Here is a 15,152-nt window from a genome sequence, read left to right as displayed (position 1 = left end):
AAGATAATAGGTTTAAGCCACTAGACAATGATTTCTCAAGGTAAAAAAGGAGTTCATACAGGGCTCCTAGTATGGTGTTCCATGGTGTCAGAACCTAGGCTGCTTCTCTCTTGTTCTGCCATCCCCAGCATGTGGTTTCTACCTCATAGTCCAAGAACTCAAGCCATTACATCCACATTCCAGCAGGCAGAAATAACAAAGAAAGAGGGCAACAACCTAAACTGCTTTAAGACCACTTCGAGTAGGTCATAAATGCGTTAACACATCCCACCGGCCAGGACTTAGTCACATGGCTGCACCAAGCCGCAAGGGTTCTATTGCTAATTTTCAAAAAAGGTGGGGTGGGAGAAGAATGGCTATTGGGAAATAGCTAGCAGTCTCTGCTACCTTGCTCCAGCGCTTTCTATTCTCCATATCCTACTTGGTTTTCCTCATTGTATTTATTAATCCCTAACATATTTTTCCTTCATTTGTTTACCTGTTTCCCCTAACGTGGAAGTTCCAAGAGGACACAAACTTTGTCTTTTGTTCACCTCTGCACCCAAGTTTTTGTAAAAGTGCCTGAAGCATAAAGGAGTTTAATTAATACGGGTTGAATGAGGGTATGAATTATGAATTCTAAGGAGAAAAAGTCTAAGAAAATAAACTTAAAGATCCAGTCCAGGCACAGATGTTTTTTTGTCTTGCTTGGTTAGATATGGACGCGGCCCATCAACTTGAAAAACTGACTCACTACCTCTGGAATTACTAACTTTACAAAGCCTCCCTTTCTCTCAACAGATGATTCAGAAGTCTTTGCAAAGTCACAACCAATACAGCCACAGATGAGAGCCCCCTGATAATTCCCTAGCCTTAACAGTATAAGCAATATCACTTCAGTGTGTGCATGAATGTAATTATTGTGTAATTGGGTTTAGTTATGTGTTGTGTGTGTAGTTATGTGTGTAAGAAGGTAATGTAATTAGTGATAAAGGCATAAACATCAATATAGTGTAAATTTTAACTATTTTAATGTGATTTATCAGATGAGGGAAAGGAAGTGTACTTTGGGTGAATGGTATGTTAACAGACCTCTATCCTCAATTTCCAAGCAACAGGTACTATCTGTAACTGAAAATATCAAGAAGCACCAGAAAGTGTATATAATTCAGAAAAAGGGGAAACAAGCATTAGAAGAAACAGCTGAAAATGTTGAAAGTGGTTACTCTGGGACCAATATCAAGAATAAGAAGACAAGATCAGAAGTCTGCTGATTTGTTTGTTTAAATTTGAATTTCCATTATCTAGTGCAGTGCCCCCATTCCTCTGAGCAACTAAGAAATACTCTCTCTAACAAGGCCATGCTGGAGGTGGCGACAGGGAGAGAGAATGCACTTAGTAAAGAAATGTGAAGGCTCACTGGTCTTTAGCTACATGGAAATCAGCCGAGTAAAAATTAACCCCGGCAAACACGTCCACGAGTTAAATGCAAAGCATGACAGGCACGCATCCATACTGCCTTCCCAATGGTCACACAAACTCGCATTCTACACACGAACTTTTACGAAGTGTATGCAGGTGTGCATGGAAATGAGGTGAAATTAACTAATGTCACAGCTGACACTGGGGGTAAGATCTCTTGAGGGAACAAAAGTGCACCGAAAGGTCAGGACTGACACCTAACGCGCCTGGCATGGGCAGGTGGTGGACTCCTCACTGACTGGGCTGTCCGCCCCCTCTCCCTCCTCCCCCCAACCCGCCGCAGTAGGAGGAGTTGAGCCGCCCCGAGCCTCCATCCACCCTTGCGCAGGAGCTGCTCCCTACCAGTAGAGAAGCCACAGGAGAAGGAGTTTAAGGAAGAATACCGGCCGCTGCCCTTCGCAGCGCTCGAAGTCGCGCCATGCTTGCCCTCCGAAGGAGCCTGACTAGCGCTCTGGCCGCTCGTACACTGGCTCTCCGGGTACGTGCTGCTGGGACGTGCCCAAAATGTCTCCTGGGGGAGGGGAGGGGAGGGGACTGCTGGGAGCGCGCTGGCCGCGCATGCGCCTACAGGCCGAAGAGCCCAGGTCTGCGAGGTCGGTGCTGTCGCCTAAGTTCTAGTGCAAGTCCCAGAACCCGCAGGGCGAGGACCCCGGGACACGCTGGAGGGGGGGGAAGGGTGCTGTTAGGGGAAGACCCACTGCCAGGGTTGCCTCCAGCCGGCTCGCGAACAGCCATGGGCGGGGGGCTTTTGCAGCTTAGGTGCCAGGCAGCCGTGAGGACACCCCTGAAGCGCCAGCTGCTGCGTTCTTGCCGCCCCCCACGCGATTGCTGTCGCAGCATTGGGGCCTATGCCAGGCGGTGGTCCAGCCTCTCTTTGATTTGTCCTTCGACAAACCCCTCCAGGCTGAAGGGGGAAGGAGAAAAAGGTCAACCAGCAGCTAGCAACAGAACTGGCCTCCCCCTTTTTAACGAAATACGCAACCTCCCAGCATTTTAAAGACAGAACCTTCAAGAGGGGCCCAGGGTGCCGCTGGTGAAGCATCCTCCCAGCTGCTACTGCCTCCTGAGATCAGTGCCCAAGTCAGGCAGGCAGGGTAAGAAACCTCCTAGTACCTAGGATGACCACCTCATTTAAACTTAATGAGATTAATGTACAAAATAGCTTTAACTGACGGGAATTGGTCTAATACGCGAATCTAACCAAAGATTTTCTTCCTTTTGTTGTTTAGGTTTGTACTTCTTTCTCAAAGGATAGGACAGGAAGGGGATTTACATAGAGACTGACTTTCTGTAAAGACTAAGGAGGAGCCATAATGGCCCCACCACTCAAGATTAGCAATACAGTCTTTATCCTGAGTCTCTCTAGCGGTGCAGGGCCAAAATTATTCCTTACAAGTTTATTCTGAACTGTGACTTTACTAAATGTCGATCAAATGCTCTCTTATAGGTGACTGGGAAGTTATTTTTGCTGAAAATGTGCCCTGACATGAATATAAGGGAGCTTGAAGTACTCATGATTCTTCTCCCAGCACAGTTCTAGTTTCTGCCCTGCAACAAAAATCACCTCCCCCCAGCACACACATACTGATCTCAACTGCTGTTTAACCTTTCCCTGGGCTTCCTTTGTTACTTGTTTCTTTCTCTGGTGAAAGATAACAAAATTATGTGCCTTGACCACACACTTGTTTCCAAGTATCAATACAAATTCCTAAAAGATCAACTAAAAAAGCAACTGTTACAAATACCCCACTGGCTCATTTTCTGATATATATTATTTAGAATACTTATCAAACTATTATACCAGGCAGTTGTTTGTGTAATATTGTCTTATGAGAATTTGGTTAAAATGACACAAAAAAACATGTCCACCAAAAGTAGGAGTAGCTGCAGTTGTTTTTGGTGGGAATACCTGCTTTCATTGTAAGCTTAGACACTTGGGCAATAGAAATATAACTCATAGGGGACATGAGTGGAATGAACTCAAGTAGATAATTATAAATATGACATTATGCACGATTAAATCACATACATAGGCAATCGTGTGTTATAACCAAAAATATGTCAGAGAAAGGAGCCTACTGGTTTCATTTGACATACCAGCTGGTCAACATAAGCCCCAAATTTGTCCATAGCTTTGCTTGTACCAACATTTGTATTAGATAATTCTGATTAATCAGCTTCAGGAATTGGCACACGATATCCAAAACTACAATAACATGAAATTGTAAACACAAATGCCATATGAGTGTGTGTGTATACACGTGTGCGTATATGTATTTACATACACACATTTGCATTCACAGGGGATAATTTCTGGCAGGTAATTTCCTACCTAATGTTAAGTTCACTAAGACTCAGAAGATTAAACACAGCAAAAGTTTATATAGTGACCATACCTCTAATACAAAAAGACCTAATGGTTCTTAAGGGATATTTCCATCAACCTTTCCTTTATGTGTGTGTGTGTGTGTGTGTGTGTATGAATGACATGAGAAATAGAAGACCAAAATGTCATATATTTATGTATATGTATGTATATGTACATATGTGTGTATATGTATATTAGAAATAATGCATGTGCATGATTAACAATTACTTCCTAACACTCTAGTCAAGTATACACAGCAGACAGATAATTATACATACCTTAACTTATTTAATAAACACTTATTTGGGGCATTTAACTTTTAAAGTTGAAAGTTATTGCAGTCAGAATTTCAGAGCATTTTTTGTGGCAAACTAAAAATATGTATGTAAAGTTTACCTTGAAGGATAAATGACTAAGAATAGCTAATAAAATAGTTGAAAGACACATTATATCCATCTGCCTCCTCAACTTCCTTAGTTGAATATACAGTGGACATCTCACACCTAACATATTCAAAGCTGAGCTTCTGATCTGTACCAAGAAATTTAACTTCTAATAATACATCCTAAGAAAATTATCAGAATATACAGAAAAATTTATTTCCAAATTGGAAAATACATAAAGAGGAGAAAAATTATGAAAATTATTAGATGTCCATCTCTTACCTTATGCTAAAAAATAATATTCAAATGGGTTATAGATTTCAGTGTAGAAAAAAGTTATAGAATTACTAAAATAAAATATAGATGAATTTATTTAATAATATGAATGACAACTATATGTGTCAAGCCAAAATAACAAATGAAGAAACAATGAAGGAAACACAATGAATTGATGATTTTATTATAAAAAAGCTCAATCTTTCTGCATGCCCCAAAACACTGTAAATGAAATTCAAAAGCAAAGAGAAACATAAAAACTTATGCAGGGCTCTCCTGGTGGCGCAGCGGTTGAGAGTCCGCCTGCCGATGCAGGGGACACGGGTTCGTGCCGCGGAGCGGCTGGGCCCATGTGCTATGGCTGCTGAGCCTGTGCATCCGGAGCCTGTGCTCCACAATGGGAGAGGCCACACCAGTGAGAGGCCCGCGTACCGAAAAAAAAAAAAAACTTATGCAAAGGTAGTTGTACAGATGACTACTGAATATATATTAAAGAAGATGCAGATTAAGACAATAATGAGCCATTTTCACCTAATAAAGACATACTTTTATAAATATAGTACTAAATAGGCTGGGGAAAAAATAGTACCCCTACTGTGTAGGGTACACTGGCTTAACCTTTCCCTTCCACAAAATTTGGCAATATAAATTAAAAGCCTTAATTTTTAAATTATTTTTCCTAATATTCTAGGAAATATGCATAGTTGTATAGATGTGTTCAGTTACACAGAAAGGAAATTTGAAAGGATGTAAAACATATAGTGGTCATTTGAATGATGAAATTAATATTTATTAAGTAGTATTTTTATAATTGACATATAACTTTAATAAGAAAAAACTGAAAATAAGTAGGCACATTTTTTAATCTTAAATTCACTGTCAGTGGAGAAAAGGGAAGAGTAATATGTGAAGTATAAATCAGTGCATCATTTCTGGATGACAATTTATAATATGTACACTGTACATATGTAAATAAGTATATATAAGATATTCCCTTTGGTTCTCTCAATTTAAATTTTAGGAGTTTACACTGAGGAAATAATGAGATCCAGACTGCCTGGGTTTGAATCCCAGCTCCACCGCTTACTAACTTTGTGACTTGGAGTGAGTTACCTAACCTTTCTGTGCCTTACATTGCTCACTGATAAAATAATGATAATCATAACCCACCACCTAGGATTCTTGTGAAGACTCAATGAGTTAACACATGCAAAACGCTTAGAGCCAGGCCTAGCACATAGGAAGCACCCAATACATGTAAGTAGTCATTTGTCTTTGACATTGTTATTTTTATAAATATACATGATAGGTGCTGCTCTAAGGAAGTTTTTGTCAGCATTCTTTACAATAAGGAAACTTTAGAAACAATGTAGTATGACCCTATGTATATAATATACTTGTAATACACAGACACACATATACATCATATATATCATGCATCTCATATAAGCATAAACATATATTCTGGGTGTATATAAATATTTAAACATATAAAAATACATATATACATAAATATGGAAAAGATATACCAAAATTGAAAAGTGGTTATTTCAGGTTGGTAGGATTAGAAATGATTATTGTTTTCTCTTTTTGTTTATCTGCATTTTCCAAAATCTATACAGCTAACACATATTACTTATAATTATTTTTTTAAATGTAAATAAGTACAAGAACACTTATTTCAGTAATTTGTAGAATACCACACTATTTTGAATATAACAATATATATATTTTGCATATAACGACAATAAGGTGTTGGGATAAAAAGTTGCTATATCTATAAGGAGGAATTCACAGAGCCATTAAAAATATCACTGCCAAAGAAAATACTCATTGTTGCTTTTTAAAATCTATTTCTAAGCATAATATACAGTAAGACCCTAATTTTATTTTACTCATATTTTTTGAAGGAAATAGACTAAATATTAATATTAAAAGAGGTTTTCGGGGCTTCCCTGGTGGCGCAGTGGTTGAGAGTCCGTCTGCCGATGCAGGGGACGTGGGTTCGTGCCCCGGTCCGGGAGGATCCTACATGCTGCGGAGCGGCTGGGCCCGTGGGCCGTGGCCGCTGGGCCTGCGCGCGTCCGGAGCCTGTGCTCCGCAACGGGAGAGGCCACAGCAGTGAGAGGACCACGTACCGGAAAAAAAAAAAAAAAAAGAAAGAAAATAGCATGATAGCAATCCCAGAAGGAAGGTTTCTTCAGTACCACCACAGATATGCTAGGGTTTTCCTGGAAACACCTTTAATTTCCATTTTAGTTGTATACCTCTGCTTTCTAAAACTAGGTTTGGTATTTCCAAGCTCTTTTGATAGTCTATATTTTACATTTCTAAGACATATTGTAAATTTATAGCTGTATTATTTTACGTTTCTAAAACATACTGTAGTCTATATTTATAGTTATATTATTTTACATTTCTAAAACATATAGTAAATTATGAATTAGTTGTCCAAAGGGAATTCGGAAAACAAGGTACAGTGTGTTAGGCTCCTGATAGAAGAAATGTCTAAAGGATTAAAAAACAAACAAAAAGTCAGAAGGGAAAGGTGAGATGGTGCTCAGGTGCAGCCTATACTATTAACAGGCAAGAAAAGAATCCAAATAGAAGTTTTGTGATCCAACTATTGTTTTCTGTTTCCCTTCAAAGCAAAACTCTCTGTAGAGTTGTGTATACTCACCATCTTCCCTTCCTTACCTCTTATTCTTCCCTGAAACCAATCCAGATAGGCCTGCCGCTTTGTCAGTCTGCTGATTCTTCTGAAGGTCACCAAGGATCTCTTTGTTACCAAAATCAATGGTCTTTCGCTGCCTTTACCTTGCTCATCTTTTCAGCCATGTCGGACACAATTGACCACTTCTTACCTTCCCAAATGTACTTGATTCTGAGCTTTAATACATGGCATCTTACTCTTAGATTTCCCTCCTCCCCACCGGCCAGTCCTTTTTTTCTTCGCTGGTGTGTCTTCTAAATGTGGGTAGCGTCTCAGGCCTCAAGAATATTCTCTCTCTTAGCTCTCTCTAGGTAAGCTCATTCAGTCCAAAGGCTTAAGTACCATATATGTGCCGATGATTCACGCATTTTTATCTTTTTTTCCCAGCCTTGCCTCTGAGCTGCAGACTGAAATACTAACTGCCTTTTGAACACAACCATCTACCTAGTTTGGGTCACAAATTAGAAGTCACCTTGATATCTCTCTTTCCCTCATCCCCTTTGCAGCCCATCAGCAGGTCCTGTTGGCCGTATCTCTAAAATAGACCCTCAGCGTTACAATTCCTTCCTACGTCTGTTGCTACCATCCTCTCCTACTTAGCCCCCCTACTGTCCTTTCTCCCCATATAACCAGCAAAGTTCTTTCTGAAACAAAGATCAAGCCACTTCCTTGTTTAAAACTCTCCAGCAGCTCCTCATTGCACGAACAAGAAAATCCAGGTACCTTACACTGGACTGCAAGGCTCCGCAAGTTCTGGTTCCTGCCATCTCCGATTCCATTCCCTACGACTCCAGAGACACTGGAATTCTGTCCTTGCTCCCCAACTTGCCAAGATTTTTCCCACTTGAGGCTTTGCACCGAGTGTTCTTTCTTCCAGGAACATTCTTCCTACCCACCTTCAAATGTTGGCTCCTGTTCATTTTATTCACATCTGAGCTCATACGTCACTCCGCAGAGGCCTTGACGCCTCTCCGTGGTTATTGTTACTGTGTTGTATTTTCTTCTTAGCACTTAGTGCTGTCTGAATTTATTATATTTCTTTACCCACACATCTGTTGTGAATATGAATATAACTTCCCCATTGAAATTCAAGTTCATTAGAGCAGGAATTCGACACTGTATCCCCAGAACCTAGAAGAGTATCTGGTGCATGAGAGAGTTCAAGAAGTATTTGTTACATTATTGCATAATGATGCCAAACTGATTTTATAAGGACAATTTTAACTGATACCCAACTTCACCAAAAGAACCCTCTGCCAGTTACTAGCTTTGTCACTTTGAACAAGTTCCTTATTCTCTGAGTCAGTTTACTCATATGTCAAATGGTACCACTTACCTCATACGGCAGGTTCTGAGGATTAAATGAAATACCTGACAACAGAGTTAAACCCTTGAAAAAGGTAAGCTAACCTTCTCAAGCTTTTTCTTATTCAATGTATGCATTAGCATTCCAAAGTTTCCAGAGTGTGTTTGAACCTGTAAATGTTTATAGAGGCTTTTTTCCTAGATAGAAGAATGTTTTGGTCAAGACTCACGAGTAACATATTATCTTAACTAACTGCCTTTTATTTTTCAGTATTTTCTTCTCTCCCTCAATTGTCATTTTTCACAAACACAATTTTCTGCCATTTCCTTGAAGTGGCTATAATGTGAACTTCAAGGGGGAGAGACATAATTGTGATGCTGATGCTGGGCAGTCAACCAGGCTTAGTCGCAAAGCCACAATCCTTCCACACCTTAGCAGAGGACTGCTCTCTACACGTCACGGCCACAAGTAGAGCCGTGGAGGTCAAGAGGTCACAAGTAGAGCCACGACTCCACTGTGCTGCCTAAGAGGGCCTGTCTGACAGGGGTTCTTCAAGGACCGAGATTAGCAGTCAGTCTCAGAAACAATGCTTATGAGCTGTGACAAATGCACCCACATATCATAGCATCATACATAATCTTGGGCGCAGACTGCACAGCACTTTTTACAGAAGAAAGGGAAGGCCCCTCCGACATTAGTATCGTTTCTCCTCCCACATTTGCCTGTTTTTCCTGCATGCTCCCTCTTGCCGGCACCTTGCGGGTACACCTGCCACACTGTATCCTTGTATTTTGGTCGAATAAACAAAAGAGCACCGAAGGCTGCCTTTGAGCTTCCTCAGTGCCAAATGAAGTAATGAGGTTTTTATTAAATGGCTTAGCTACAGAGTCTTTGCAGAGATCTCTACAGCTTCATAATCATTAAGCAAAATAAGTTTATCTAAAACCTCTTAAACTTAGTATCAGTTACTACCAAAACTGAACCATGAAAGTGCGAAACACCCTTTATTTTCAAGTCGTCCCCTCGATTTTCTTTTGTGAGTAACAGGACGTTTAGTTTTTTCTAAATTTCTACTTTTGGTCCAAGCGTCTTCCCTTCTATAAGCAGACATTGCTTACTTCTGTAATGACTTTATAAGCTCCAACAGTAGGTGGTGCTATGAATGCACGAAAATAAATTAGTACAGACCACAACAGAACTGTCACAGGTTTATTTCGTGACTTATTACAACATAGAAATATGCCTTTTTAATATTTCATATAAAGTTATTGACAATACAAATTTTTTTCTTTTTTTTTCTTTTAATGAAAATGATTTAACTTAGAAATCTATTGTGAAACTTTTGTCTAGTTTTGCAATTCTCAGATATTCCAGTGCAAAAATAGATCCCATTACAGACAGCATAAAGTGCTTGGAATGAAGGGTCGATGATAAAGAAAAAGCACAAAAACATAGCTTCATCGTAGGGTATAAGACGGGAGAACAGAATACTTAAACCTTATGGAAGGTTAAACATTCTATAAAAAGGGATGCAACAATTCTGAAGAGAATTAGAACAATATGACTATAGCACTATATTATTACTAGTAAATAGCAACAAGGGTAGAAATTAATATCTCAGAGTCAAAGTGGTTTAATATAATATGACACATGGCTCTTTGGAAAAAAGTTTTACCTGATACATACAACCACGAGAAGAAAACAGACACATCCCTTTAGTCAATGATTAGTATACAGTGAATGCTGTGCAACATTTAATAGTCACAATGCATATGCCTTCAGTACAGATATTGAAATACAGTAGTTTGAGGTTTGGTTATTTGTTTTTTAAACAAAGACCTATGCTGAGCATTTACATATAGAGGGCTTGGTTATTGTTTTCTTTTGTATTTTTCATATTCACAGTTAATAAGGTTTAAGGTGTCCAAAAGAAGCAAAAGCCGAAATCTTTAAACACTTCTGAAAATTTCTGAAACTCAAGCGGTTACATTTCCACAGGGATTATATAGAAATTTTACCTGACTGAGCAGACAGTTGTAAAAATTTCTACTATAATTAGGCTTACACAGAAAAATTTAAAAGACTGCTGTTTGGATAGTCTAAAAGGTAACAATATTAATGAAGTAGCTGGGTAGCTGTAGACTTTTTCTAACTTAAGAGAACCTTTAAATCTATAATGAAATGTTGCATTTTTTTTCAAAGTAGTTCACAGTGTCTTTTGATTTTTTAAAATATGGCCTTGAAGTACTCAAAAAAAGGAGCTACTCATGGTTTTAATATAATACAGAATTTGAACATGATTCTAGTGAAATGGGAAAACAGAAGCTTGAGTTTGAAAAATATTGAACAAGGAGAAACAATTATTCTATGAATTTCGTATCATTAAAGGTAGTATAAAATATGAGCTCATGCCAATAGTTATTGGAAAAATGCCTTCATTACTTGTTTATCATTTTAGAAAATATCGGCATTCATTTCTTTTTTTTTTTTTTTTTAAAGATTTTTTGATGTGGGCCATTTTAAAAGTCTTTATTGAATTTGTTACAATACTGCTTCTGTTTTATGTTTTGGTTTTTTGGCCGTGAGGCATGTGGGATCTTGGCTCCCCAACCAGGGATCGAACCTGCACCCCCTGAATTGGAAGGTGAAGTCTTAACCACTGGACCACCAGGGAAGTCCCCTAAAGGTCATTTTCTTTTTCCAAGCAACAAGTTGCATGATAACATACAGTAAATTTTAAAAGAAAAAATACAGATTTGGATAGATCTGAAATCTTGCACCTTTAGAGTTAATATCTAAATTTTTTTAAAAGGAGAAGACATTAGTAATGATATTGAAAGATGACTTTACCAAACAGTATTTCTCTCATAATTTTGTTTCCTCAAGACAGATGACATTAAGCATTAGTGCAATATTATTTATAACAAGTATTTACTGACTAAAAAAATTAAACTGGGTTAGAAAAGTCTGAGATAATCTTCACGTGGTGGGGAGGGCATTTGCTGTTTTTCGTTTTGTTTTTTTTTTTCATGATAGGTTAGTGATTGAAGAGATGAAAAATTTGAGATTGTCAGAATGGGGTATCTGAGATTTTCAAAGTCAATTATTCGAAGGTACTAAATGCCATAAGCACAGTTTTATGTTATTCAACAAGCTTTGAAGCCAGCTGTCTTCTCTGTGAAAGTATTCATTATATAGTCTTGTGATCCTTATGACATTTAAACTTTCTTGGCTTTTGCAATTGTTTCTATTTTCAAAAAGTGGGCTGCCCAATATTCTTTCAGTGGGTTCCCACAACCACAACAAAACCTGGATTTGTAAACCAGTTAGCTGACAAACATGGCACAGGAAATCTACTGAGACTTAATATCTCCTCACCGCATCCATCCATACTCAGTTATAACATACACTCAAAAAATACTTGATTAATGCACTGATACTAAAAGTATTCTAAACGATCTTAAAGAAACTTAAATACAATGTTGTCATGAGATCTTGGCCATCACACTGTTTTCTAGTCACTAGGCATTAGATGATCCATTCACAAACTTACATGAAAAAATAAAGCTAGCACGGCAGAGTGGCTATACTCCTCTGTGCCACAGGGTTCTACAAAGAGGCCATTCTAAGGTTTCAGAAGTCACTGACAGAACTTACAATTCCAAATAACATTAAAAGTACAAAGATTTTTCTCAAAATACAACTCCATCTTTTCATATTCTAGATTAATCCAAAAAGCCAGAAATAATACTATGCTTGTATCAAACAACAAGATCTTGAGATGTACGGTACCGTGTTAGCAGACAATCAGGACAAATGGACACAGACCTCCCTTGGTTTGAACGCATCATCTCCTTCATCCCATGCCCTGGCTTCCGCAGCCTGCGGCCCCAACAATGCACTTGCTGATTCTTTGCTTCTTAACCAGGATCCAAGTATACTTAAAGAGTCCCAGAAAGATAACCTTGGAGATTCATGGTTCCAAGCAAGGACAACAACGAAACCAAGTCTCACTCTTGCATGTTACCATGGAATTTGCATGTTGCAATTTGCATGTCACCACCATCAGAGCAGCTCATCAAAGAGGGAATCAAAGCAGGACTTTCCCCACACATGGAACCATTTTGTCACCTGATATTTGATGATGTCAACAGACTCTTGAGTAGAGCAGCTTTCACAAAAGTGTGCATGACACACCATGGTGCTTCAGGCTTTCTGAGCAACTTGGCATTAGTAATTCCGGCGCACTCGTTGCTGGCACTGGCTGTGTCACCGGGAAACCGGTCTCCTGGCTTGGCACGGCTTAATGAATGAGGATGCCTTTTGATTTGGATAAACAATCACTGGCCATGATTACTTGATGAATTATTGTTGCAACCCCAGTTAGAATACAAAGGAACAAAAAAGTATGTCAAACCCATATGTCCACTGGGTTCCATACTAGAGTTTCACATAAGTATAAGGTAATAAACTAAATTCAAGTCTTTCTCACTCGAGAGCCATACAAGACATAGGCTACAAAGGCACTGCCCTTGTAATGGAATTTTGTTTTCATTGCATTGAACTGCATTGCATTGAATAGTATCAGTACAGTATCCAGTTTACCTCTTCCCACAAAATCTTCCAGCTCTTTCCTCTGGAACACATCACATAGTGCAAAGGAAGGTCTAGTTCCTCCTTTCTTCTAGCCACCCTGTATGAACAGGATTCTTCATACATAACTTTCTTTCACTTTCTCATCCTGCAGAAAAGATGTGAGGACTGCAACATCCACTACTGTCTGGTTTTTGTGTAATGACAGGTCCTTTAAGTGGTCATCATCACTTTGGTCCTTGGCAAAGTTTACAAATACCTGTCAAAATAAAGGTGGACCTTTATAAATAACTCTAACTTGCTCTCTTAATTCTAGTTGCATTTTTCCCCACGTGAAAATTAGAGAATACGAGATTGAATAAACAGAATAAATAGATTAACTAGAAACTTTTGTGTGGGAGGGAGAGGGAAATACTTGACAAAGCATTAACCTAAAAAACTGACCTTCTATTATTGCCCCCAGATCACCAACTGCTCAATCATCTATTTACTTTGACTCATACAGACCTGATTAACGGGAAGAGGGTTGAAAACTAACATTTACTGAACACCTACCAAGTGCCAGGATCTATTTGGTACCTGATGTTGTCTAATTTAAATGGGATAAGGCACCTGGCATAATACCTGCCCGTGGCAGATACTCAATAAAAAACTGCAGTTTTTATGATTATTATGACAATTTATTCTTACATTAACCGTATGAAGTTGGTAGTATCATCTCCCTTTTCAGATTCAGGGAGGTTAGGTAAAAAGCATAAGTAGTAGTAGAAGATCAGGAGTTCATGCTCAGCTCATCTATACTGTGCTAGGGCCCATAATGGGCAGGGAGTGGAGAAGCGGCAGGAGGCCTCACCCTGAAAAGCAAATCTGTTTTTGACACTCTAAGCTTACTTGGTCAAGTGTTGTCTGAGAGACAGAGTAGTCTTCTATGCGGAGTCGCTTTTTGCTCTGGGAAAGGATGCTGAAAATCCTGGCCAGGGAAGACAGTGAAGAGGGAAGCTGGTACTGCAGCATGTTCCGGTGCTTCTCCTTCAGCACGCTTCCTGGGAAGGACAGTTCAAAGAACTCCTGGACAGGCTTCAGGTCAGGGCTGGACCCTGCTATTCGTACGACTATTGTATAACCGTCTCCAAACCTGAAAGCAGGAAAAAGAAAGTCCAAATGGAAGACCCTCGGGAAACTTCTCAAAAGAATATTTAACTCTGAGAACCCCACTTGGGCCATGAAAGAGAGAGGTCCCTGCCAGACCCAGAAATCAGTTTCAGAGAGCAGGAACCAGTGGTCACGTACTGTATACCTATTCTATGAGAGCTGCCTTGCCGAGGGCTTTAGACATGACTTCGTGTAATCCTCACCTAGACCTGTGAGGTCTGTCAGATGTTACAGAGAAACTGAAACCCAGAGTGTTAATCACTTGCTCATGGTACGTAGCTCAGAAATGGCAGGGCCAGAGTGTGGACCCAACCCGTGCTTGACTCTGAAGCCTATGCTCTAACCTTACTGGCACATATAAATCTTCCCATTACATCTCTATAACAAAGCTAGAAAGTAGACATTCCTAGAACACTGCCTCTTGGAGAGGTTAAATAACTTGCCGAAGTGCATGCAACCCATAAAAGGTAAAGACAGAATTTGCACTCAGCTCTGTTTGACTTCAAAGTCCTCATTCTTTCCACTCTACCATCTTGTTCAGTTTATTTCCCTTTATTTTAGAGCCACCATGTATACACTCACAAAAGAATAAATACACGATTTCTCAGTATGTGGGATCCCAAAGGAACTATTTTTGTTACCTATTTTTCAGATGTTGGACACTGCCAAGACACCTGAACCGTCCATTGACCATAATTGCCATCCTAGTGCAAAGAGCTTCACATTCTTCCATACTGTGGGAAAACAGAATGAGGCTTAGTTTTAGAGAGATGCTCCTATAACCATCAGAACATCACCATGACATCTGGCATTTCAAAATAACACATCCCCAGCTTCCTAGGGCATAATTGCATCCTGTTACAAATACACGAAGATGTAGGGAAAACGCTGTTCACTGCC

The 15,152-nt window shown here is 39.3% G+C and overlaps 1 protein-coding gene and 1 long non-coding RNA gene across 5 annotated transcripts in view; one reads left to right on the top strand and one right to left on the bottom strand.

Annotated features, from left to right (window-relative positions):
• The first annotated feature begins 2,364 nt into the window (after positions 1-2,364).
• Positions 2,365-15,139, top strand: LOC136794736 (uncharacterized). The gene is made up of 2 exons (XR_010841898.1): positions 2,365-2,555; positions 14,905-15,139. It is a non-coding gene; the product is annotated as an uncharacterized lncRNA (long non-coding RNA).
• Positions 11,513-15,152, bottom strand: part of ABCA1 (ATP binding cassette subfamily A member 1) — a 138,823-nt gene continuing 135,183 nt past the window's right edge. For all 4 annotated transcript variants that reach the window (XM_059072098.2, XM_059072096.2, XM_067041041.1 and 1 more), the window contains exons 48-50: positions 14,894-14,986; positions 13,992-14,235; positions 11,513-13,359 (exon numbers count right to left, since the gene is read on the bottom strand). In XM_059072098.2, the coding sequence (XP_058928081.1) occupies positions 13,219-13,359; positions 13,992-14,235; positions 14,894-14,986 (478 nt within the window). In that variant the 3' untranslated portion in view covers positions 11,513-13,218. The remainder of the gene's footprint in view (positions 13,360-13,991; positions 14,236-14,893; positions 14,987-15,152) is intronic.

The sequence above is a fragment of the Kogia breviceps genome, chromosome 8 (assembly GCF_026419965.1).
Source record: "Kogia breviceps isolate mKogBre1 chromosome 8, mKogBre1 haplotype 1, whole genome shotgun sequence".
NCBI lineage: Eukaryota > Metazoa > Chordata > Mammalia > Artiodactyla > Physeteridae > Kogia > Kogia breviceps.
Note: the sequence above shows the minus strand (reverse complement) of the source record. Positions and strands in the feature narration are given on the sequence as shown.